This window comes from Mirounga leonina, unplaced genomic scaffold (genome assembly GCF_011800145.1).
Source record: "Mirounga leonina isolate KUSES-001 unplaced genomic scaffold, KU_Mleo_1.0 Mir_171, whole genome shotgun sequence".
Classification (NCBI taxonomy): Eukaryota; Metazoa; Chordata; class Mammalia; order Carnivora; family Phocidae; genus Mirounga; species Mirounga leonina.
The window spans coordinates 15,037,008-15,063,609 of record NW_023270436.1 but is presented as its reverse complement, the minus strand read 5'-3'; the positions used below and the strand labels follow the sequence as shown (position 1 = coordinate 15,063,609).

General features: G+C 49.5%; 1 protein-coding gene across 1 annotated transcript in view; it reads right to left on the bottom strand.

Annotated features, from left to right (window-relative positions):
• SRRM4 (serine/arginine repetitive matrix 4) overlaps positions 1 to 26,602 on the bottom strand; it is a 145,721-nt gene that overhangs the window by 18,192 nt on the left and 100,927 nt on the right. Inside the window, exons 2-8 of the mRNA XM_035016714.1 lie at positions 20,258 to 20,404; positions 16,339 to 16,416; positions 14,199 to 14,270; positions 11,552 to 11,578; positions 9,553 to 9,603; positions 6,309 to 6,407; positions 3,323 to 3,479 (exon numbers count right to left, since the gene is read on the bottom strand). Of these exons, the coding sequence (XP_034872605.1) occupies positions 3,323 to 3,479; positions 6,309 to 6,407; positions 9,553 to 9,603; positions 11,552 to 11,578; positions 14,199 to 14,270; positions 16,339 to 16,416; positions 20,258 to 20,404 (631 nt within the window). The remainder of the gene's footprint in view (positions 1 to 3,322; positions 3,480 to 6,308; positions 6,408 to 9,552; positions 9,604 to 11,551; positions 11,579 to 14,198; positions 14,271 to 16,338; positions 16,417 to 20,257; positions 20,405 to 26,602) is intronic.

Genomic DNA, 26,602 nt, shown 5'->3' with positions numbered 1-26,602 from the left:
TGAGAGCCATGGCGGAGCTGACCCTTGATAGATGTTTTGGGAGATAATTGGTAGATTTGAATGAGTGATTGGATGGATTCTTCAGGGGCAAGGACTCTGCTGTTCTCTTTAACAGGGAGCTCAGGAAAATCCTGGGCCGGGACTCTCAGAAAACCTGGGGTCCAACCTGGCACCTTTGTCCATCTCTGCCTTTTGCAGGAGAGAGGAGGAGAAAGGGTCTAGCATGGAGGGCACTCAGAGGGCTAGACTTGGGGGTATCTGATGCCCCCAGAAGTCAGGCAACCAGGAATGGGATGGGGTGAGCCATTAGGGCTGCAGCTGCTATTTGGGACAGAGGGAGCTGAGAGCAGAGGAAGCTGGCAGGCGGGGGCGGGGGCCTGGCTCTGGTCCCAAGTCATGCATGGACTAGCCTGGACCTGGAGCTGTACTATTATTACTACGACTACTCCTACTATTACCAGTGCTAACTATTGTCGCTACCCCATTGTTATACCCATGGTTACTCTCACTGCTGCCACTACTATTATTAGTAGTGAGCATGAAGTAGCATTTCCCCACTTGTCTGTTGCCATCTAAAACCTTTACTTAGGAGCGCCTGGGTGGCTCAGTCCTTAAGCGTCTGCCTTCGGCTCAGGTCATGATCCCAGGGTCCTGGGATCGAGCCCCGCATCGGGCTCCCTGCTCCGCGGGAAGCCTGCTTCTCCCTCCCCCACTCCCCCTGCTTGTGTTCCTGCTCTCGCTCTCTCTCTCTGTCAAATAAATAAATAAAAATAGTAAAAAAAAAATAAAACCTTTACTTACATCAAGTCCCTGAATCTCCATACCATACCTCCTAGGAGGCAGGTCTCATTGTTCTGCAGATTTACAGAAAACTGAGGCACAGAAAGTTTATGGAACTCGCCCAAGGTCCCAAGGTTGGTAAGTGTAGAGGCGTGAGCACCCAGGATGCTGTAGTCGTAACACCCATGAATATTTGCTGAGTTCTTCCCCTGTGCCAAGCACTGGGATCAACCATTTACAGTATCACTTTGCTTTTGTCCACACTGCAGGGTTTTTGAAGAAGAGACTTATTCTCTGCATTTTTTTAACAGATGAGGAGACAGGGATTCCGAAAGGTTTAAGTAACTCTCCGTATCTCAGAGCCAGGATTTGACGGCATCATCATAGCCCCGTGTTTTGAAAGACTCCAACTTGACATAGCCCACGGAAGTCATTTCTCTTCTCTGAGTCTCAGGTTCTTAGTCTCTCTTCTTGGAATCAGGGCACTGAGCTGGGTGAGCTCTTAACGCCTGTCCCTTCTAGGTATGGGTGAGCTCTCAGCTCTTCTTTTTTTTTTTTTTTTAAGATTTATTTTATTTTTGAGAGAGCGAGAATGAGAGAGAGAGTACATGAGAGGGAGGAGGGTCAGAGGGAGAAGCAGACTCCCCGCCGAGCAGGGAGCCCGATGCGGGACTCGATCCTGGGACTCCAGGATCATGACCTGAGCCGAAGGCAGTCGCTCAACCAACTGAGCCACCCGGGCGCCCTCAGCTCTTCTGATAGGGGTTGGGCCCATGGGAGACACTGAGTCTTCAAGAACCAACAGCCAGTCTGGTTCCTCACCAGCTGGTGTGGGAGGACCCCACTTTTTTTTTTTTTTTTAGGACCATCCAACCTTTCGCAACATCTTGACAGACCTAGCCTGTTAGGGAACCATCAGGCAGGTGATCAAATAAGCCAGCTGCTCCCACTGGCTCTTTTTAGTGAGGGTCAGCGGGGGCCACCAAGTGGGCTGCCACAAATACCAGGACCAGAGAGACTGGATGATTTTGACTTGCTTCTTCTACTTCTTAGGCTTTTATTCTGAATTGATTTCTAACTTCGCAACAATTCTCCTGGGAGACAAATGAGATCATCATGCCCATTTTCCAGGTGAGGAAGTTGAAGCCGGGAGGGGTAGAAGGAACTGTCCAGCCAAGCCAAGCCTCCCACCCAGGCCTCCAGACTCTTTGCCATGCTGGGAAGACCTTTTATAGGACATCAGCAGAGGGGGAAATGCAGGTGGGCGTTTTCCATCTGCAAAATACTCAGCAACCAAAGACACCTCTACAAAGGGGGGCCCTGGGAACGTTGTGGATGCTAGGCAGAGCATTTGGGCAAAATGAGACCTTGGTGGCACAGGGTGCCTCGACTGGTAAAGAAGAGTTTCCCAGAATGCACTGCAGGTGATAACTTGCATCAACCGGGCCCAACTAGTGTTTATCATCGCCTTCCCTTCCTTGACCTTCCTGCAAGCACCCCGAGCTTCTCCTCACTTTCATCTCACCTGAAATTTACAACTTCACCCATAGCTAGAGGAGACAGGTCCCTTCCAGCGGCCAGCCGTGGTTGTAGGCTACGTCCATGTTGTGTCTCCTCCTGCTTGTGTATCTGTCCCTTTAGCATCAACAAAAGGCCCTCGTGTACTTTATCTTATTGGATGTCCTCACCGATCCCATATGAAAGTGGTATTATTGCAAGTTTACCAATGAGAACACTGAGTTTTAAAGAAGGGAAGTGACTTTCCCAAAGCCACAAACTAGGGAGTAGCAAAGCTAGGACTTGAGTTCAGCTCCAACCCTGAATCCCTTGCTCAGGAAACTTCCTGGCATCAGACTGTCTGAAGTCACATTCCGGCTCCTCCTTGTGGACCTGAGGGAGCGTCACATGATTCCATTCAATGCTGGGCTGCTAAATCGGATTTGTAACCTCTCTGAGCCTTGGTTTTTCAGTCCCATCTGTGGAAGGGACCAGGGAGAGCAGCCACGCCCTCGATGCCCTGAGACCTTGTGTGGACACATGAGAGGACACAGATCAAGCGCTAGGAGCTCCGTGAAGGAAAATTCTCATATACTTTCAAGGCCGTGTTTCTATAGGTGAAATCAAATCCCGGCCGCTAATCAATGCTGCAGGCTAGCTGGCATCAAAGATGCAGACTTCACTGGAAAGCTGGAATGCCTTGGCTACATCAAAGACCCCCCTCTCTTCCTTCCTCCCCAAAGAAACCTGCTACGGTGTCTCACACATGCATTCCTGCAGATATCACTCTGGAGACCAGCGTGTATTTTTCAATGCTCCCCCGATAGAAAGCCTGGGTACTTTAGCTTTGCTTCCTCCCCCAACCGAGTGCTGCCAAAGGCTGGTGAATGACCACTTTGTTAATCAATAAGGAGGTCTGAAAGCCAGTGGGGTGTTTGCCCAAAACTGAGTTAAAATGTGCCGTACACTGCCCTGAACTTGCGCCTTCACCTTGCCCCGAGGGTCACGGCCAAGACTGGCCGAGAAGGCCGTGTGGAATACTTACTACACCCCTGGCCGACAGGAGGCTGAGCATCCGGAGGGGCTGGCTGGGCGGGTGGCTGGAGCGGGCCTCGGGGCTGGCCTTGCCGAGGGTCCTGGAGTAGCGGCGGGAGTGCCTTCGGCGGGACTTCCGCCCTTCCTCAGGGGACCTGCCGCGGTGCCTGGGGGAGCGGGAGAGAGATGAGAGGGTCTTCGGAAGGGGAGTGTGGCAGAGAGGTGGCTGCAGGGCCCACAGGATCGGAGGGCTATAGGATGTGTCTGGGACTGCTTATATAAACGACATGTGCTTCCATCCATCTCTCCATCCACCCCCCCACCCCCGACCTGCTCATTTGTTCATTCACTCCTTCTCTCATTTGTTCATTTGACAAATGTACCTGACTCTGTTTGGGGGGTGCTGGGAAGGCAGCTGGGAAGGCAGAAGATGTCCCAGCCTGACTTGCTTTCATGTCCTGGGTGTGTGGGACTGTCTATCGGTATGTTTGTACATGACTGTGTGTATGTCTGGGTGTGTCCATCTGTGTTTGTCTATAAATATGACGGCGCCTATCTGTATGTCTTCGAGTATGTGCTTGACCATCTGTAAAATAGACGCATCCCAGTGACTGTCACCCAAAACTTTTGAAAAAAGAGTAGCTGACAAAAATAACAAGGAGGCCTTCTGTAAGCCTGTCAGACCCTGGGCTGCCCTGTCTGCTGCGGAAAGTGAAGGAATCTCTGACTCTTTAAGGGTATATTTTAGACTCTGCTGGCCTATTAGCTCTGGGCCACAGGAGTAATAAAGGTAACACCCTATTGATTTGCAATCCCCTCTTGGGGCAGTTCTCAGTCCTCTCTCCAACTTGAAGACACAACACAAACAAGGCAGGTAGTTCCCATTTTACAGATGAGGACGCTGAGGCTCAGAGCTCTTTGGGGACCCGCTGGAAGTCACACAGCTTGTGAGTGGCAGAACAGGGCCAGGGCAGGGTTTTCTGCCCCGAGAGGGACCGATGCCTCTTGGTCATGCTCTGGAATGTCCCTCTGTGCTCTGGGGCCTCCAGATCATTTTTATTGGCTGTGTGGCCCCAGAGCCGGCTCTCAGGTTGCTTCGATGCCCCCTGGAGTGTCCCTCAGCCCAACAGGCACGGGGGAGCTCAAGCAGCAACACCCCAGAAGAGGTGACTTAAGAAGGGGACAGAGGCTGGGCTCTGCAGTGGGAGCCATCTCCCTAAGCGGTAAGGCAGAGGGCAGGGCAGAGGGCAGCAAGCTGTCTGCACCATCCTCTGACCCGTCCAGTGGGGCTGAGCTGCTGAGAGCTGATTCAGCATGGGCTGGAGGTCAAGGGCTCTGTCTGAGCCAGTCGCTGCGACCTTGCTCGGATGCCTGTGCTCGCCACGATGCAGTCTTCTCAGTTGTACCACATCAGTAATGCAGCTGAGCTCAGTGAGCCGATGCCCTCCAAAGGCCAGCAGGAGCATGCCTGTGGCTGAATAAGCTTGTTTACGGCTCCTTGCAGCGAGGGAGAGCATGCGCCACAGGAAGCGGAGAATGTCTCTGTACGAGTGTTGGGAAGAGCCTATTATGGGCGGGTGGCAGGTGACTTTAAGGAGCGTTTAAGGAACTGGGGCTTTGTTCTGGATTAGATGCTAGCACTAAGTGGAGGTGAGACTCTCACTAGGTATCTTCATAAATCTTGGGCCCTAGACCAAGGCCAAAGCTCTAGCTGGTCAGGAAATAGCAGTCCCTCGTGTTAGCCAGGATAGAGAGATGCTGGGTCACTTTTGTGTTTTGGACAAAGTTCCTGTGTCATTGGGGCTCTGACCTGACTACCGAGGGATTTTGTTTTTGTCTTGATCACTCAGGATCCCAGAGCAACCTTGCCTGATGCCAACGCTCTTTACAGTTGTTGGCGTCCAGCGGGAACACCGAGGCCTATGAGTGATAGCAGCACGTGTCAGGGATGTTTTCCTCTTCTTCAAATACTTCTCGCACTTGGCTCCACACTGGCATCACGGGGGAGGATTTAAAAATCTCGCCGCCCCGGCCCCGCCTCATCTGAACAAGATCAGAACACCTCGAGGGTGGGATCCAGGAATCGGTATTTTAAAATTCTTCCAAGGTGACTGCAAAGTGCAGCCCCAGTCTAGCTCATGGTGTTCTTGGGATGATCAAGAGGGAAAATGTATTTGAAACTGTAGCACCGAGTAAGACTTCAACAAATATGCCCCCTCTCCTCCATCCCCTTCTTCCTCCAGACACCGGTTTAACTGGGATGCAGTGGGACCAGGACAGTGGCATTTTTAAACCTCAGGCGACACGAACACGTAGCCAGGTGTGTGGGATGCACTTGAGGAAGGATGAAGCAGCCTCTGACATCCGGAAGCTGGCCTTGCTGTGTCTGCTGGACAGCGCCGGTTTCAAAGATCAGCATCCACAAAGTCCCACTCTTTGTTGTTGTTCTTCTTCTCATCCACGAGAGAGCCCTCCTCCCCCTCCTCCAACCGGCACAGCCGATGTCCAAGTTAGGAGAAACCAGACTTGGAAGGGCCTCAGAACTTGGGACTTGGGCTGTGTGGCGTTTCATAGGTTGCTCAGCCTCTCTGTGCTTAGAGCAACCCTCAGTGAGAGGGCCAAGCCCAGAGCCGGACTCCCCAGTCCAATCCTAGCTCTGTCACTTAGCAGCTACACGACTAACAAGTCCTTAACCTCCCTGTGCCTCAGTGTCCTCATCTTTACAATGGGGGAGAGCAATAGTAGCTACTTCATAGGGTAGTAGAGGGGATTGTGTGGTTGATACAGGGAGAGGGCTCATGCCCCACACGGTGGCAACGGCGGGGGGGGGGGGCACTCGGAAGCACACGTGTGCGCACGGGCCACTGCTGTTGTCCCTAGACACGGAGGCAGCTGGTCCCCTTTTCTCTACAGGGCGGTGCTGACATGGGCAGGTAAGGGCTGCCCCCCGGGGGCAGGGGCTGGGCAGGGCGACTCCCCCAGGGAGAAGGGGTTACCTGCTCTCACAGCTTGAGGAGCGGGACTCGGAGCTCTGGGACCGGGAGGGATAATGGTGATGACGGTGACGGTGAGATTTTCGGGGCCGGCTTCGTGATCTTGGAAGGGGTGATGGGGAGCAAGTCAGAGGGGGAGAAGGGGAATGGGAGAGAGGGGAGGGTAAGAGGTCGGGAGAAAGGGAGAGAGAGATTTCGGTCTTGTGACACACATCATCCTCTTGCATCCAAGTCACTGTCCCTCGAAAGTTAGGCATCTCCTCCTACCTGCCCCCCACCCCGCATCTCCCCAGCTCTTCCCCTGGGTGTTCAGGGGCTCCAACCAGCCGTACGGAGCACGAGTGAGTGGCAAGGGTTCCTGTGGAGGAGGGGCCCAGGTGACTCAGACTCCCACCCTGCCGAGGCAGCCCTGATGGCGAGCACATGTGGACAGGAGTGTCACCTCCACTAGTCACCTCTCTCCCCCTGAAAGCAGGAGTCTCAATCTCAGTCAGCTACCCTAATGTGTGACTCAGTCAGGCGAGAGCTCAAGAAAGAAGTGGATGTGCCTCCAGAATATTGGCGTGCTGTTGGATCTTCTAACTCTTCAAATGAATGTAGAAATACAGACTTTTTTCATATAAAATATTTCTATTTTAAATGGAAGCTCTTTTTTTTTTTTTTTTTAATTTAATGTTTAGGGGAAAAGGAAACACATTTGCAGAGTAAATGAGGCCTTTGGCTGCCAATTTATAACCTCAGACCTGGAAAATTCAGTCCGGCTTTTTCACACGGAGTCAAAAGCCTACTTTCAGAGTTACAAACATCGCTGGCAACAAAAATTCTAACCACTTTATTACAGATTACTTCAGTTCCCCCCCTAAATGATAATAAGGACTCAGAAGTAGTAGCCACAGAGGCAGTGGTCACTGAGGATGTACAACGAATGTCAATGGTTTGGGCCAAGGCAGGAAGCCAGTGGGAGTTAGAGAGGGCTCTATCGGGAGGCAGTCTGGTTATCCCAATAAAGGACTCAGGGATTCTTGTTAATGTGATAAGCAGACCACATTCCTTCCCTGCTTAGAACCTTCCCATTGCCCTCATGTCAAATCTGCACTCTCATTTTGCACCCCAAGCACCCTGGAGGAGTCAGCCCCCATGAAGCTCTCTAGCTTCCTTGTGTGACATCTTCTGCCCTGGCTGGGTGGACTTAAGCAAGTCTGAACTGCTTGTATTCTGGCTCATCTATGTCCCAGTTCATGATGTCCTTGTGATGGTGATGATGACAGGCAGCCCGTATCTAACACATACTGCCTGCCAGGCACCATAGCCTAAGTATTTTTCCTAAATGGACCCATCTCTTCCTCTCAACAGCCTATGAAGTAGGTTCTCTTATTTCCCAGATGAAGAAACTGAGGCACCGAGTTTAAACCACTTGCTTAACCTGCAGCCTAGAATGGTTACCTCCATCCTTACCCTCGATCTAGACACTCCCTCCTGTCGGACGCCCCTGCTCACCACCAAGTCCTCTCTCCAACACCAGAGCTGCCACGGTGCCCTGGGCTCCTGGTGGTCCCCGCTGTGTCATGACCAGTCCCATGTCTCCTGTGTCCCGCTGGGAACTGTGAGCTCCTTGAGTCCAGAAGGATATTTGGCTACTCTCTGTCCTTGGGTCCAGCCCAGGGCCTGCCATGTATTAGGGCCTCACTAAGGGATGTCGAATCCAAGGAGGCTAAATCTCTCCAGTGATCGCTTGTTTAGAAGCAGCCCTGACCATGGGACTTGGCAAGAAGAACCATCCTTTATCCTAGCGGCACCTTGTTTTTCTTGCTCTTCCCTCTCCTGACCCTTGTCTTTTGGCTTGTGTAACCTAGCAATTTCTGGGACTTATCCAGCTCTTGGCACCGGGGAGGGTGGCCACGTTGTTGCCCTCAAGCAGGCAGCCCCTGCCTCAGTGATGATTCCCCCCCACCCTGCCCCCTCCGCCTGTGCTCTCAGAGTCTGAGTCTATCCCCTGGCTCTATCTATACTGCAGTCCCAGTGGACAAGTAATGCAGAGGTCTCTGAGAATACGCACTCTATCTGCGCTTAGCGTGAATGCACACCCAATACATATGACCAATAATTGTCTTTTGACTCAAATTGAACAAGCTTGATGATCGGGAAGTTGTTCCCTGAGCTAATTCAAAGTCTACTGCTTCCTTCTAAAGCGTTCCCCAGGCCCCCTGTGGGGATGGCTCAAATGTCCTCCTTTGCACTGACCTTGGATGAAGTGACCCTTCGGGCACCAAAACGGGGTGCCCTCCCTCTGCATCCCTGCCTCCTCTTTTCCCTCCCCAACAGCCAACCACCTTTCATCCTATTGCCTTTGATCCTCACTTTAGAAGCTTCTTGGCGGGAGATAAAATATTAGTTGATTGGAAAACACATGCACTAACACTTGCAGGGTATAAAGTAGGTGGGTTGTAACCACATTTACTTTTAATTTGTCTGGGAACTGAACTCTGCAGGCAGTGCTAGCTGATTTGAATTTCGACTACCAGCCATAAACCATGAACCAGCTGGGGCCCCAAGACCAGGGGTAGGAGCTTCACTGCCATCAGCCAAGGCTCGGACTCACATGCACGCTCACGCCTGTGCTCACACGTGATCATGCCCCCATCACCACTCACGCACACATGGCACACCTGTGTGCACGGGGAAAAGCCACCCCGCACCCACCCTCCCTATGCGTAACACAGGTAAGTAAGCAGCGCGCACGCAGCGTGCAGAAAATCAGCACCTCCGTGCACACTGTCTGTCTTCATGCTCACACAAGCGGGAGCCTAGAGAATGCATTCGTGTGAACACAAGTACATACCACACCCACACTACCCCCACGGCATACATTCGTACCCACGGTCACACAAATGTTTGCAGGAGGGAAAGATGTACAGAGGTCTACAAACAAGGTGTACCCTACACATAGACATCCTTCAGAAAAATATATACGTGGTGCCCGCCAGGCACACAGATGTACCGCAATCACTTTCATGCTCACACAAATGCATGCACACATGCATCGTATACACAGCCTTGTGCACTCACACATACCCAGACCCACAACTGCCGTTCATCTTGGTTCTGCCTCTTCCTGCCTCTGTTCCTCTCACCCACCCCCTTCTCCCTCTCCCTGTTTATTTGGCAACTCCAACACTCCAGCTGTTACGAGGCCAGGTTCCCCTCCTCCCCCAAACTGGAGAGAATTTTCCAGGTGGTCTCTACTTACTGTTTTTTGTGCCTCTTCTCATCCCTCCTTTTGCTTTTTGGGCTGGAGGAGCTAAAGGAGAAATGGCCAATTAATTGAAAGATGCAAAATTCCAGTTACAGTTAAAAAGAAACAAGTAGTTAAAATGCTTAACACACAGTGGCCACCAGATCCGGGCAGTTTGGGAACAGACACTAATCATTTCCAAGACCAGGGCAGTCACCGACGCTGACTTTTTCACCCAGCAGGTGCAGCTACAAACGGGGACCCGCACACGGACTGAGAATGGGGTGCGTCGGGGGCCATGGCAAGCTTTGGCAGCTTAATAAAAACAGTGGTAAATAAAGGTGATACCTGTCATTTTTCGAGGACTTCTTATAAGTGAATACTCTGCTAAATACTTTTTGTCAGCAATCTTATTTTATTCTCCCTGCAACCTATGGGAAGAGGCACGTTTAACGCGTACTTATTTTACAGATGGGGAAACTGAGCCTCAGCTAGGCTAAGAAACTTGGCCAGGATCATACAGGGGAGCTGGGATGTGGCCCCAGACCGTGGATCCCCAGAGCCATGCTGTTGACTGATGTTCAATCAATTTGTAAGAGAGAAGAATGGTATATGCAGGGATACTCTGAAGCTTCATGAAGCTTGGCAGATTCAGAAATGTTCTGCTCATCCGTTTTTGTTTTTATTTTTAAATTTATTTATTAGAGAGAGAGAGAGCGAGAGAGAGAGCGCAAGAGGGGGTAGGGTTAGAGGGAGAAGCAGACTCCCCGCCGAGCAGGGAGCCCGATGCGGGACTCGATCCCGGGACTCCGGGATCATGACCTGAGCCGAAGGCAGTCGCTTATCCAACTGAGCCACCCAGGCGCCCTCGTTTTTGTTTTTTAAGTCAGAGGGCTGGGGTATGGGTCCAATGGACAGTGATGAGTCGGGGTCCCAGCATTATCAGCTAGAGGCCCCAGAGGGTGAATGCTATTTGGTAATATTGGCTTCAGAGGGTCACCAAGAATGGACGATGGGCCCCGGTCCTGGAGAGGGGGAAACCTCATCCAACTGAAATGGCACCTCGGCGTTAGCTGTGCGATTTCTCTCCACTCTTGAGACTCAGCCTGGGCCATGGAAGAGCCCAGGACCTCACTGAAAGATCCAGGCTCACGCCCCAGCTCTGCCGCTCAGTCGCTGCGTGACCTGAGGCAAGTTACCTGTCCTCTGGAAGACCTGGTTTCCTTGACCGTGAAGTGGGGCCATTGCTCAGGCTGCTGGGCTGAGGGGATGGATGACACTGGTAATCGCTCTCTACCTGTTAACTGGATAAACAGAAGGACTCTGCACTCTGATAATTGCTGCAGATTTGGCTGTTACTCAAGATACCAAGGTAGGGAGTCCTGATCCCCTGTCTGACAGATCTGGGCTTGCCACCTGACTGTGTCTGTGGACACACCTGTCACACCTCCTGCCTGAATCTCAGTTTCTTCATCTGTAAAATGGGAATAATAAACATATCCACTGTACCGGGTTATGAGGGAGATCAGCGGAGATTCAATGGGCACACACACAGAGCAGGGGCTCAGTGCAGGATCCAATTTATAGCGAGGACCCTGTCGGCGACAGCTCTATTTATGCTTACTTAGTGTTTCCAGTACAGTTGGACTTGGCTTCTGTCCCTTGGCTAGGATCTGGGGAGGCTTTGGCGGGATCGGGGTGCTGAGGTTTCCCGACATGCCCCAATCCGGGATTTCAACGAATGCCAAAACGAACGAACTCTGACCAGGGTAGTGAGACTTTCCAGGGAGGGGCAGGGGTAGGGGCTGGTCGAGGAGCAGCCATCTGGCCTCACCGAAGTCAAAAGCTGGCTGGGAACTCTCAGGGAAACCAACCCAAGGCCTTCATCTTGGAGGAAACTGAGGCCCAGGAAGATGAAGGGGGCGTGACCAAGAGCACACCCCAGAAGCTCCCTAAAACCTTCTTAGGAAAGCAGGAAAGAGAAGCAAGCAGCCAGAGGTGAAAAGATTCTTACCTGTGCCTTCTCTTCTTGGAGAATGACCTGATTAAAGGAATTAAAAGGAAGAGAGAGAGGGAGGGAGGGAGGGGAGCGAGGAGGAAGGAAGAAAGGGATGGAGGGAGGATGAGAAGGAGAGAAGACAATAAACATAGGTGAGCTGAGGTTTTTTTTCCTGGGACAAATGTTATCAGTGCGTTTGTGATCATGCTACATGGAGGTCGGTCGGGACCCCCTCAGATTTCAAAGACCATATGGGAGACACTGGTTTGCATTTTGAATTTCCAGTCTAAACGACCAGTGCTTCAATCCTCACCCCAAATTGTCTGTGAGCCTGTCTCGGATGGGGGTGGATGTGGGGGATATACGGGAGTCCTCTGCCTCCTCCTCGAAACCCAGTCTCACCTTCACCTTTCTCTCCCTAGTGGTGGATTCTTCATCACCATCTTCCTCATTGTCAGGGACAACCAGCTCCCATATGTGGAACTCTCACTGTGTGCCAGGCTTTGTGCTAAGTGTCTCTCACACACAATCCCACTTAGTCTTTACCCAAACCCTGCGAAGTTCTACTAACAACCATTTTACAGACACTGAAGCTCAGAGAAGTTGAAGTTGCCCAAGGTCACACAGCTCCGTGTAACTCCTGTGGATTCTTCAGAGTTCCATTCAGATATCCCCTCCTTGTAGCTTTTTCTGATCCCCTCAGGCTGGTCGGTGCCAACTTTCTGCTCCCACAAGCTTGGGTGAGCTCTGAGCTTAGCCTTATAGTACACACCTCTGCCTATTAACATTATCCATCTCCCCGACTAGAATGTGAGCAACTCAAGGGCAAGGGCTGGATTTTGGTCACTGCTCTGTTCCCGGGGCCCAGATTCCTCATTCATGACACATATTAGGTATTCAATAAATAGATGTGAAAAATAGGATTTTTTTTTTTTTTTTAGCCCTGAAGCCATGCTAATTGAGGGGAAAAAAAGAAAAATCTCTATGCATCCCCCACCCCTGCTCCTATCTCCAAAACAGTCAACTATCATTAACCCAATATCTCAAGAGCTTGGAGAAGCTGGGCCAGAAGGAGGGTAGTGCTCAGCAGGTGCTTTGGAAAGGATCAGCAACAGTATCTCTTCCTCCTAATCTCCCATTGATGGGCCTCCTTCCCTCTCCACCTCCACCTCCTGGGCTGGCTGTGCCTGGCAGAAAAAGCCTGTTTCTAACCTTCTGGCACAGTCTCTTTTTCATGAGGAGAAACCCTTGAGTGAGAAGCCACTTGAATTCCACAATCCCGATACGGAGAAGTCCCCCAAACCGGGACCGATTGGTCAGCACAGGAAGGTGACAGGATGGCAGTCCCACTCAGGGGCAGGCCACTGGGAAAGGCTTCTAACACCAAATTAACAACCTTTTGCTCATCGGCTTGCCCACATCTTGTGTTAAGCACAGACTCAGCATCAGTCGAAATGTCTGGGACAGTGGACATAGCTGGTGAAACCAAACTGAGTTGAGACCATTCTGGCAACAAGGGCTGCGATGTGACCATGGCCCTGGCTTGGAAAAAGCCACTTTGGGGGAACTCTGAACCAGGGGTGAGAAGCAGGGGGAAAACCCAAATGAACCCTTACCTTTTGTTCCACTGTGACTGTCTAAGGGCAGAAGTAATCTACTGCTGATGTAGGGAGATTGGAAGATAGGGCTGAGCAAAGAGAGGACACACACCACTCTTCCCGTCATCCACAGCCAAACACAGCAAACAACTTATGTGCGGAATTTCACACTCCCTGCCCCCAGGGGCCCAGAGGGCTTCCTCAGTGAGGGGGGGCTCAGTGGGCTCAGACCTGTGCCCCTCTACGTGTAGGCTCAGACCTACGCTCTGTCTACATGCACAGCAACCCCTTAGCTTCGCTGATGGCTTCCTATGGGAAAATTAGTCCAGTGAAGACAGCTGCTGCTTTTTACAGAGGAACTGGAAAGCCTGATTTTTTTCATTGCACAATTTCCCAATTATAAAATGCTGAGTTGGCCCATGGACCACAGATATGAGTCCTCTGGTGTACATCCTTCCAGTCCTTTCTTCCCCATATACGTGTGTGTGTATGTGTGTGTAGGAGGCCCCTTTTGGAATGTGTGTCCAGTTCACAATGCCCCCAAGGGTGGACAATCCCAGAAGCCACATTTTACATGATCCCATCCTCAAGGACAAGTTGGTCCAACCACAGAGTTGGACCTTGGGAATTTGGAATGAGGAACAAATAAGACAGAGAGCTTCAGTGTCTTCTTGAGGCTGGGCCAGCCACACAGAGGGATGGGCGCAGGGTGCAGCCGGGTCTCCCCACGTGGACCAGGGACTGTGTATCCTGCCTGGGTGCTACCAGCTCTCCACTCCTTGGTTCTAGATCCTCACTGAGGCCTGGCTGGTCCCTGAGACATTCCTGTCTCCTTATCGTCAAACAAACCCCTTTCTGGCCAGAGTTAGCTTTAGGGGGCCTTGGTTCCTTGCACCCAGAGTTCCAAGTTATACAAGGAAAAGGAAATACCAACACACAGGTGAGTATCTTATGTAAGTGAAATGATAAACTTATCACCAGTGAACTTCTGGCGCCCCCCACTCTCACCCCAAACCCCCAGCCCACCTGGGGCGGACCTGATTGCCGAGGCAGAAGAACAATACCTGTGTCGCTTATGTTTTTTGGAGCCTTTCTTCTTCTTTTTCTTGACAGGCGATGGACTATATGACGGGGACCTGCGGGGGAAGAAGACACCTTCAGTGGGAGTTCCTTAAGGACCAGGGTTGGCTTCAGAGACCCTTCTCTAGCCCCCACACAGGATCTCACACACAAGAATCATACCAATCCTGATATTATCAGTACTTGCATTTACTGATTTGCTATAATCAGATTTGCATTTTTTTTCAACATCGCCCTGTGTTTTATATGCATTATCTCACTTCATCTTTCCACACGCTTCTTAGGCAGGCAGGATGGTTACCTTCTTTTTACAGACAAGGAAAGGAGGTTCAGACAGGTAAAGTGACTTGCCCAAAGAAAGACACACATCTAGGAAGTGGATGGGCCGAGACTCAAACCAATGACAGGGGCCTTGCTCTCAATCCCTTTATCATCCCTCCTCGTCAGGTCAAACACTTTGTGTCTGCTCTTCTCCACCACCCCCCACCCCCCAGCTATGCCCCTCCTCTCAGATAGTTTAGGCCTCTTTTCTGCCTTACCCTGGCCCCCTGGTAAGATCGAGCCCCTGGAGAAGACCTCATCAGGCTGTGGTCAGCATGGTGCTATCAGGGGTTCCCCATGAAACAGAGCCACCCCGGAACCATGATTATGACTATGATTCAAGACTGAGGTTCAAGTGACCTGAGTTCCAACCTTGACTGTACCCCCAATTCATGAAGTCACCTTGGGCCATGTCACCACCCATCTCTGGGTCTCTTATTTCCCCAGTGAGTGACAAAATACTGAGGTTGAAACAGGTGAGGATGCCAACAAGGGCCTCTCAGAGAGCAGGCTGGGTGCGAGACAATAGGGAGCAGTGGGGACCATGGTGAACCAGAGAGCATCTGCTTCTCAGATCAGCTGAAGGTCTTGTGTGGGAATGCAGCCCTGGGCTTCTGGAACACCTGCCTTTTCAACAGAGGTCACCAGAAAAACATAACTTCATGTGAAATCCCCTGGTTTTTAAATGCTGGCCACCAATTAAAAAGACAAAAGAACATCTTGTAGGTCAAAGAGAACAAATCTACAGGGGGAAACGCAGGGTTGAGAACAACCTGACTCTTAGGGACCCACAACACCTGTCGCCAAGCACATCAGTGAAGCCTGACTTCCTTCTTTCAAATGTTCTGCCCACCCCTAAAATCAGGAGCTTCAAGCCACTTGCCCCAATTCCTCCCTTCACCCTACAACATAGGGTCTTCATTCACATTCCCTTCTGGGTCTTCTTTGGGCCTGTCCTCTTCCAACCAGGCTGTGGAGGTGGCAAGAACCCGGAAAACTGGAGGTGGGGCCAGAGTCATCCAGACTCTACTCTCTGCTGCCCCCTGCAGGCTCCTTCAAACAGGAGGAGCCTCCCAGGTTCCGTGTGATTTTCAACCTACCCCTCTGGGTCTGGAACACTGGACATGATTTTAATCTAGCGGGTGGCAGCGTGGAAGAAAACCTGGAAATATTTTTAAACTTAAAAAAATTAAAAGGAATTGTACATAGAAAAAAATCCATGGGGTACATAAGAGTCTGTCGCCGGCAAAAAATATAAAGTCCGTTTGTTATCGTTGGCATTCGCCTGCTAGGCGGGAGTAGCAGAAGCAACTGAGGAGCCTGGGATCCCTGTAAATTCTGTCACCCCCTCCCTGTGCCTTTCTTTTCTCATCTCTGAAATGGGGACAATAGTGTTTGGTAAATCGTGGTCAAAGGTGAAAGACATCATGGAGATCACAATGCTTATAGCATAGCCCTCTACACAGAAGAAGTTCTCAAAAAAAAAATCAATATTCATGGTCTTGAATATGCTGATTACACTGGTCATTTACTACGTGCCAGACACTGTGACAGTTCCTTCCACATCCATTTTTCTCCATCTGATTCTCACAAAACGCCAGGAGGTAGGTACTATCACTATTTTATACAAGTGGAAACAGGCACAGAGAGGTGAAGGTACTTGCCTAAGGTCACACAGCTACTGAAGAGGCAGAGCGGGGATTCGAACCCAGGGGGAGTCACTGTTTGACTCTGAAACCCATCTGACCCCTATTTGGTCCTTTCTCCCATCTTCAAGGTTTCATGCCCCTTTAGGACGCTCACCTCCTTCTCTTCTTCCGGGTGGATTTCTTCTTTTTCTTCTTCCCCCTTGGTGGCGTCAAGTCTTTGTCTCGGGAGGCACTGTGGGGAGCACAGAGTTGGGTTTTAGAGGACCCAGCATGCCCCAAGCCCCCCAACCAGGCTGTTGCAGCCAGGGAAGAAGGACCCAGTTCCTTGGAGGCTGAAGGACCCATGGTGAATACCTAATTACCACCTCGTGGCTGATTTGGTCATACTTCAGATTAAGTGCCTCAAATAAGGTGTTAATGCCGACCTAATGAGACAGACGCTCCCCTGTTACCCAAACACCAATTGATTATTTAAAACAGAGTTATAGAGGTTAACTGCTCCTTAATAGATTTATTATTGAATTTGCAAATGGCTCACCTTGGTAAATAAATCACTTTTTAAATAATTAATCGGCAGTTCAGCCCCCTCTTTTCCCAATACTTCATGTCCATAGTTCCTGCTGGAAATGTAATAGGAGGAGGAAGTTATTATGTTAAGTAGGAGCTGATTATTAAAAGTATACTTGCCGAGGTCTAATGTAATGAGATACGTATCTTATATCGCTTCACAGAACCTCAAAAACCTCTGCTCTTCAGGAAAAATTATTTCCCACTCAATTAAATTCAAATGCTCGGGCTGCAGTTAAATGAAGTCAACTTATCTCCTTTTATAATTGGGGCAGGCTCCAGGCTTTTTTAAAAACACTATCCCATGGCGAAAGGAGATGGGTTTGGGATAAAAAATTGCTTGGGAATTGAAACATGCCCACCCAGTTGAACTTGACTGGGAAAATGTAATATTAATAAGAATACCATTGCCATTTTTTTAAATTAATTAATTAATTTTTATTTTTTATTTTTTAAAGATTTTATTTATTTACTTGAGAGAGAGAGAATGAGAGGGGGGATAGGGTCAGAGGATGAAGCAGACTCCCCGCCGAGCAGGGAGCCCGACGCGGGACTCGATCCCGGGACTCCAGGATCATGACCTGAGCCGAAGGCAGTCGCCTAACCAACTGAGCCACCCAGGCGCCCACCATTGCCATTTTTAATGATAACACCACTACCATCTATTCGCTTATTATGTGCCAAGCATTTGACATTACCTTTATACTCACAAAAACACTTGGAGGGTGGTATGATTTTTAGGGTCTCATTTTACAGGTGAAGAACATAAGGCGCAGAATCCTGAACTGGCTTGCCCATAGCTGCACAGTTAGGAAGCATCTGAGCCGGGATTTGAGTGAAGGCCTGTGTGAGTCCTATCCCGAGGGCTTTCCCACACAGCCAACTGCCTTCCCAACCCTGGTTATGTGGACATTCTTTTGGAAACCGCCCAGCTCTTTCAAGACCATCATGCAACGCGGCCATACTGAATTCCATTCTAAGAATCTGGATCATTATGGTTAGTGGGAAAAAATCCCCAAGTGACTAGACTGTATGGGAAGGTCTCTGCATTGCCAATGAATGAAAATCATCTAGCTGTACGTAGAATATTTTTAAGGGAGTCACTTTAAGCAGGTTAAGATAAAATACCACAGGGATTAAGCACCTAGCTCCTTAACTACACTCACACATTATAAAGCATAAAGCACAGCACACACATCCAGGAAGCAAACAGGTTGCTTGTATAAATATGGTAGACCGCATCCGAATGTCTCCAGCACCAAGTGCTCGACACAGAGTAAGAGCCTACTAAATACTTGTTGGGTGACCAAATGAGGGATGAATGGATGAAACAATTTAGCCTCTTGTTAAATTTTCTTGTTTCATATAAACACTGCCCAGGGTAACTGTTGCCGGGAATTTGAGAGGAAAAAAAAAAAATTTAAGGGAGAAATACTTAAGGGAAAAAAAAGACCCTTAAAACTGTGTCTTATAAAATAGAGAGAGATCTCATTTTTTTCAGACAATTATTCTCACTGCTTTCTGGAATGCCAGGGTCAGGGAAGCAGGCTTGGGAACCATTATCTTACACTCCTACGTGAGTGATGGAATAAAATGGAGAAAGACCTTGAATGTGGATCGATTTGAGGTCTGTGAGAAGGGGAAAATTAACCCCTTACATAGATCCCAAACACCTTTATAGAGGTAGGTCTGCATTTCCTCTACCTTTTTCTTCCTCCTGTACCTGTGTGCCTAGGTGTACTGTCCCAGCAGGGCTGGAGGGGCCGGGATAGTGGTTAAGTAAATAGACCGCAGTTACACAAGCAGCAGGGAAATAGGCAGCCATTAAGTATGCAGTGATGACCTAGAGTGGTTCAGTCCACGGTGGTCAAAAATAGAGTATGCAACAGTAAAGAATGCTGGTTCTAGAAGCTGCCACACCTGGATTTACATTCCTGCTCCATTACCTCCTAGCTCAGCAACCTCTCTGAGTCTCATTTTCATCATTTGGAAGATGGGAATAAAACGTGATACCTGTGTCCTAAGTTTAGTCATAAGAAATGAGGACCTCACTCATGCAACATGCCCTGGGTCTGGCACGGAGCAAGTTCACATAAATGTCCTTTCTATTATTGTAATAATGCATAGTAACACAATTACCATTTATTCACTGATTATATGCCAAGTGACTTTTATGATCACTTTTAACATTATTGCCATTATGGTGTTTTTTATCATGTCAGAGAGTAGGTCTTCTTCAGAATTCAGGTTCTCAACTAGACAGCCTTGTTCATGGGCCTCAGAGGTCTAGGAATCCTCAAGTGGTAGATGGAATTTGGGGAATATTCCTGGAGCATATACACTTGCCCTGGGCACAGCACTTCTAGCTTCCATGTAATTCTCAAATGGAATTTGAGAACCTCTGTCCTAGGAAACCAAGAACTCTAGGACATAAGGAGAGAATCTGGGCCAGATCAGGGGTCCTCAGGCTCATCTTGATCCTACCACATACTGTCCTCAGTTTCCACATCTGTAACATGGCTTTGACACCCTCTGATTCAACAGGGAGAGACAGGGATTGTATCTGGGGCACACTGCTGGCAAGGACACTAAATTCATTTCCCACCTGTCACTGAGCGGGTAGATACAAGCCCAGGGCAGCGAGAGAGTGGTGAGTTAGTTTGAGGAGTAGGAATAAAGCTTTCAACCGGCTGGTGAAGCCAGATGATAAAGATGGTGTTGTTAACAAAATCGATTCTTCAGAGGCCAAAGACAGACTAGGCTTTTTATGTGCACAGTGCAAAATTTAAAAATAGAAGTTAGGGGATAGACTGGTTTCTTCATTAGCATCAAAGTAAAATGTGTAGGTGTTCATCTAGGATTTAAGATCAGAGACCATAGTTCAAAACTTCACTCTGCCACTTACTGGCTGCCATATTTTGGGTAAGTCATGTTACCTCTCTGAGCCTCAGTAAAATGTTGTGTCTTTAGATACCAGCACAGTGCCTGTCACTAGCAGGTGCTCAAGCAATCCTGGTTGAATATCTGAATTTAAGGAATGAATGCAAAGATCCGAATCTCAGGAGACAGATGTAGGCTGAAGTCATGACTTGGAAATCAGTGGCTTATAGAGTCATAAAAATGGACAGGAACTAGCTCTATCATTTAAGGCAGGGGCAACAAATTGTGGCCCCTGGGCCGAATCCAGCCGGTCTCCTATTTTTATAAATAAAGTTTTATTGAAACACATCTATGCCCATTTGTTCACATATGGACTGTGGCCGTTTTGGTGCTACAATGGCAGGATTGAGGAGCGTGGCAGAGACCATCTGGCCCTCACACCTAAAAGCTATCTGTACTCTATAGAAAAAAATTTGCTGACTTTTGATTGGATTTAAGGGTCTGAAAGAGGAACTTGCAAAAGAGAGGTGCGTGGGAAGAGTGGCCAGGAAGACAAACTTCATTTCTGCATCCTCCACTTGAACTTCCTCACTGGACCAAAAGAGAGGGTGGGGGCCGTGTCTCACCTGCGTGCTCTGGCAGGACTGAGCTCCCGGCAGGCCTTGTCTCTCTCCAGGCTGTTGGTGCCCAAGGCCTCAGTGGCCAGATGCTGGCTCAGCTTCTCCGAGGGTCCATCCTGAGCTGGAACCAGAGGGCTGCTCTGGGGTTCTGTCCTACAGGGGAACAAATAAGGAGACAGAAACTGTTAGGATGTGACAGATTCTTTTCTTTTTTTAAGGAAGAGAATGTGCACCTGAATGGGGGTGGGGAGGGGCAGGAGAGGGAGAAAGAGAATCTTATAACTCAGGGCTCCATCTCACAACCCTAAGATCATGACATGAGCTCAAATCAAGAGCTGGATGCTGAACCAACTACCCAGGTGCCCCAGGATAGGACAGATTCTTAACGTTAATCAAACATTCACACACCTCCTGATATTTCCCACCTTTCCTTGCAGTTAGGTTGGGACAATGAGAGATTATCTTGGCCACTGGTCTCTGGGTGGGAGTGACATGTGTCACTTCTGGCTTGAGGCAATAAGGTCTGTGTACCTTCCCCAGCTCTCTCTCCCTCTATTGCAGTGATGTTGGAGGCCACATACCCTGAAAGGTGAAGCTACTTGGTGGAGGAGAGATGCCTGAGCCGCATCAGACTTTGTATGTTAGAAATAAGCCTTAGTTGGGTTAAGCCATTGAAATTTAGGGGCTTATTTGTTACTGCGGCATTGCTGGGCCTACCCTGACTGAACCACAGGGAGGGTCTGGAAACCAGTGTTTCACTTCCTTGCTCAAAACATAAGTGGAGGCTGAAGCATGATAGGATTAGTTCCAATTCCCCTTTACCTGTTCTGTCCCATTTCCCTGCCTTATCTCTGTATGGAATGGATATCCCTGGATTCAAACACTGTTCTCCCTTTAGTAGATAGAGGACTCAGTTTCTCTGTCGTGCATCCTCACTGATTAAGATAGAGAATAACATTAGTCCTTACATTGTTGAGTTGTTATGAAAATAAAATGAGATACCATAAAGCAAACAGAAAGGCTGTTCCATTTCCCTTTACTTCCTTGTGAACCAAACCTCCACTCTGGCGTCCCTAGCAGGTAGAAGGCTACCTAGTTGGGACGCAATCCCCATGAAGGCCTCAAGTTCCCTCTGCCTCTGAGAAGAGCCCCAGGCAACTCTAGGAAGTTACCTGAGTCCCACCTCCTTCTTTGAGTCCCGAAAAGGGGTTAGGAAGTCGCCTAGGTACTCAGTCTTTGAAAACACCATCACTCACACCTCCGAGCCCCCAAACAAGAGGAGTCAGGAGTTGGAGAGGCAAAGGTGGATTTGGCACCATCCAGCAAACTCCCCTCCCTCCTCATCCTGCCCGCAGAGTCCAGATCAAGCACTGATCAAAGACATTAGTATTTCTCCTGTACCAAGCACCTGTAGTCAGTGCACCAAGACTGGTTTTATGACTCAGGGTGAATGCAGCTGATAAGCCCCCTGCTCCTTAGGGCTGCCCAGAGAGCAGGCCAAACCCAGTCAATATTGAAGGAAGGGCAGCCAAACACATCCATCTCTGTCAGCTGCTTATCAGGGCATCTTTAGAAGCAGAGCTGAGAGAGGCTGCAAGCCCAGGAGGGATGGAGAGTCTTGTCAGGGCTGTCCAGCCCTCCTCACTGCCACCTCTGGGCTTCCAGAACTCCAGGGTTCCCTACACCTCCTGCCCTGCTTCTCCTACTATGAGGGGTCCGTTCCCATGCCTCCAGTCTACTCATGTGTAATGCTGTCCTGACTCTTCTCAAACGACTATGAGCTTGCCATGTCTGCCCAGCCCCCAGCAAGGCTTGCCTCTTCCCATGCTTGACCTGGCCTGGCCTAACCTGCGTTCCAGGCCAGTTCTAAGTGTGGGGCTGCAGCAAATAAGAGGGAGATGTCCTCTGTGATAATGGAGTTTACATTCTAGATGAGGAAGCAGGCATAAGCATATATGCAAGTAATAATATGACTTACTGGATGGTAATAAATTATGGAGAGAATAAGCCAGTGGAATGGGAGGGGGTGACTGTTCTTTTGTTCAGGGTATCGGGCAGGCCACTCTGAGGATGTCATGGAATGGAGGCTTAAAGGATTAGGGACTAACCTTGCAGTTTGTGGTGGTTTTAAAATGTGTTCACAGATTCTTTGACAGCTGTGCCATCAAAAGATGAAACCCAATTTCCCTCCCCTTGAATACTGGCTGGGCTTAGTGATTCACTTTTAATGACCAGAAGGTAGTAGAAGCGATAATGTGTGATTTCCAAGACTAGGTCACAGAGGCAGCTTCTGCCTCGCTCCCTTTGGATTGATCACTTGAGGGAAGCTGCCGGCATGGTGTGAGGACACTCAGGCAGCCCTGTGGAGAAGCCCTTGTGAAGAACAGCTGAGGCTTCCTGCCAAAAGCCAAGCACCCACCAGCCACGTGGGCACGCCACCTTGGAATTGGATCCTCGAGCCCCAGTCAAGCCTCAGATGACACTGTGGCCCTGGCTGACATCGGACTGCAGTCCCATGTGAGATGGTCAGCCAGAGTCGCCCAGCCAAATTCTTGACTCGCAGAAACTGTGTGACGTTGTTTGTTGCTGTTCTAAGCCACAAAGATGTGGCGGGATAATCTGTGGCCCGGTAACAGACAAGTTCTACACAGGTCATCTGCGGGAAGTGGGAAATGCACTCTAGGCAGAAGGAATGGCAGGTTCTTTATATACATGTAAAGAATGGCAAGCAGGGCTAGAGTGAACAGAGGGGGAGACCAGAGATTGGGTCTTGTAGGTCATGAGACTCTGTGGCTGAGATGGAACGCCTTTTGAACAGGGGAGTGACCTGGTCCGGCTTAATTTTACAAGGATCGCTCATCAGTTGCTGAAGACACTGGACAGAGGGAGGAGCAACAGAGATGGGGAGACTAAGGCAACTGTCCAGGCTCTGATCAGTGGGTCAGGGATGAAGGTGATGAGATGTGGTCAGGTTCTGAGACTTGAAAGCAGAACTCGCATCATTTGCTGCTGGTTAAACATGGGATGGGAGAGAATAAGGGAAAGGGAGAGGTCAAGGACGATTCCAGGGTTTTGAGCCCGAGCAACAGGCAGGACAGAGTCCCCACTGATGAGGTGGAGATGCTGATGTTGGGAGCAGACTTCTGGGGCGATCTAAGCCCTGTTCTAGGATATGAGTCCCTTTGCTACTATGACTACAGCTCCAAATAGGCACTATGGACGTCTGATTGTCTTCTCTCACACTAGACTATGAGCTCCCTGGGAGGGGGACCGTGTCTCACCACCCCAGGGCCCGCCGCGTGGTAAACACTCAACATTTGCTCAGTGAATAAATGAAAGAGCACATTGGCTAAAAAGAACAGGCATTTGTTTCAAAAAGTTAGAAAGGGCTTCTGAGATGGCCTGAGCGAATCCCTTCATGTTACAGTTGGTGGAGATAAACCAGCCACTGCCTCGGTCAACTCAGACAGCTCAGTCGATGCATTTTCTACTCTACCCCATATTTCTCTTAGAAAAGTGATCAGTGAACTTATCAATGTATGAGTGTATTGCCCAGGAGGGCCTTAAGCTGGATGCACACAAGAACGGAATTTTGGACTCTCGGGCATTATAGGAAACCATTACACAAATCTGTATCAGAGACAAACCCCAGATAGGAAAAAAAACAAAAAACCAAAAAAACAACAAACTGATGTGAGCAATTTGGCAGAGAATTAATCCATGATGAGTATAAGTGCTGGCATTGTGTGGAAGGTCTCAGTGACTTCCGCTAATGGGGGGAGGAGGCGTGGGTTATCTGCAGTGCAGGGACAAGTGGGGAATGCTCCTGCCAGGCACTGGGGGACAGGGCTTAGGGTGAGGATGACGCCTCATCCATCACTGCTGGCATCAGGGATGGGCAAATCATGATGGTTTGATGAGGAAAGGTACGATGGAGTTGCTGCATTTATAATCTGACACTCCCTGACATGGTGGATGGCTCTCATTTTCTTTCTCTCTTTCTTTCTCTCTCTCTTTTCTTTCTTTCTTTCTTTCTTTCTTTCTTTCTTTCTTTCTTTCTTTCTTTCTTTCTTTCTCTCTCTCTCTCTCTCTTTCTTTCTTTTTTTAAGATTTTATTTATTTATTTGAGAGAGAGAGAGCACAAGCAGGCCAAGAGGCAGAGGGAGAGGGAGAAGCAGGCTCTCCGCTGAGCAGGGAGGCCGATGTGGAGCTCGATCCTGAGCATGATCCTGAGATCATGACCTGAGCCAAAGGCAGATGCTTAACTGACTGAGCCACCCAGGCGCCCCTAGTTCTTATTTTCTATAGCATTTCTGTAGCACCTTCCTTGCAGTAGGTACCCATTCTGGGATCTTGCAATAAAACAAACAAAACCAGAATTAATTCTTCTACCTGGCAGACAGGGAGTTGTGAGGGATGGAAGAAAGGAAAACTCCACAATATCATAGAACTTTTAAGATGCTTTTTAAAGATGTTCTGACACGTTGCTTCTCTGCTTTCTTAAAACTGGAAGAGACTCAGAGAGCATGTAGTCCCAGGTTTCTAAAACCTTGCACATCTTCAGAGGCTCCCAAGAAGCTGGTAAAAATACAGACGTCTCAGTCCCATCCCAGCCATAATAAATACAAGTCTCAAAGGGGTGAAGCCAGGAAATATGCATCTTAAAGAAACATCCCTGGTAATATATCCTCCTCTGGATTAAGAGGAAGTCCTAACCGATTACCAGAACTAAAAGGCTCTGCCTGACCTGGCTTCTGCTCCCACTCTAGACCCCATCTGCTATCCTCCTCTCTGTCCCTTACTCTGCTCGAGCCACATGGCTTCCTGGCTGTCCCTCACATGGAACAGGGCCTTTGCTCAGAGCCTCTGCCTTTCTGTTCCCTCCACCTGGCATGCTGTTCCTGCAGTTCTTTGCAAGGCCGCTTCCTTCCTTTCATCCAAATGTCAGCTCCTTGGAGAGGCCCTCTCTGACCCGCTCTTTGATTGTGCCCCTCTGTTCATCACTGCCTCCAGCACAGGAGTCTGCTCTGCCTTCCTCCAGGACATTTGTTACTATTTGAAATGACCATTTTATATGTTTATTTGCTAACCATTTGTCTTCTGGATGCCAACGTGAGCTTCATGAGAGTGGGAACTCGCCTCTTTTCTCACCACTGAATCCCCAGGGATATAGTGCCTGGCACAGTGTGCTTTTTGGCTCAATAAACATTTGTTGAATGAATGACTGGATGGATGGATGGATACATGATGACTGATCCTGTGTGGGAACCTCTCCTATGTATAAAGAAGCAGTGGTCCAAGGAGAGGGGCCCGTCTGAGGTCACCCAGCATTTCAGCGGACTCAGACCTCAGCCATGGTGCCCCCTCTTCCCCACGGCACCCCCACCCCTCTTCCTTCCCTGCCTCCCGCTCTGCATCTTTGAAGGGCTTTTAAGAAAAATTCCGTGTTTTCTCTTGGCTGAGGAGTCCCGGCAGCTGCCTCGTTTTTACCACATGGCCCTTCGATGTTGCATAAAAAAAAAAAAGCACTTAAAAGGAGGCGAGATCTTCAGGGGACAGCTAAAACAGTGCGGTCAAGGGCCTGCACACTCCACTTCACAGAGGGAGGGAGGGGGCTGCACTTGCTGAATTCCTCAAGGCCTTCCCACTCGTTCCTGCTAATCAGCGACCTGGAGCTTAGATGCTGCTCTCCGTAGTCATGGCAACCAGCAGATTCCCAACCTCTGATAAAAGTCAGGCCTGAACTTTCTACAAAACTCTCCAAGATGCGCGGCTCCCTAGCTGCTTCCCTGCTTCTTGCATCAAAGCGCCCTGCTCCCAGCCAAGTGCTCAGCCGGCCCTGAGTTGGGTACAGGTCCTCCTCGTGCCCCAAGCCCCAGATTTAGTTAAACACCGACTGGGGAATCAGAGACAAACAGCGGTGGAGGGGAGCAGAAAGGGACCCCCCCCAGCCCTGGCGCTCCTCTGTACAGAGTGGGGGAAACTAAGGCCCCAAGTGCAAGGGGACTTGGCCAAGGCCACACAATGAGTGACTCACGTCTGAGCTGTGGCTGGAACTGTGGCCTTTTGTCCCTGAGTCCAGTGCTCTTTCCACGTCACCTAATCATAGTGGCAACCAACATTTACCACGCACCTGTGCCATGCCAGACACCAGGACCACACACCATCTCCGTTAAGCTTCCACAGAAAGCTAGGAACAGGCGTGGGCATCCCTACTGAGAACCGGGGATAGTGAAGCAGCAAGAACACTAGCTGGCCTGCCTGTTGATAGGAATCAATAGAGGAAAAGGGAGAGAAATCTGGAAAACACTTTGAACGTGTAAGGAAGTAGTAAGTGGGAATAGAGGGTGA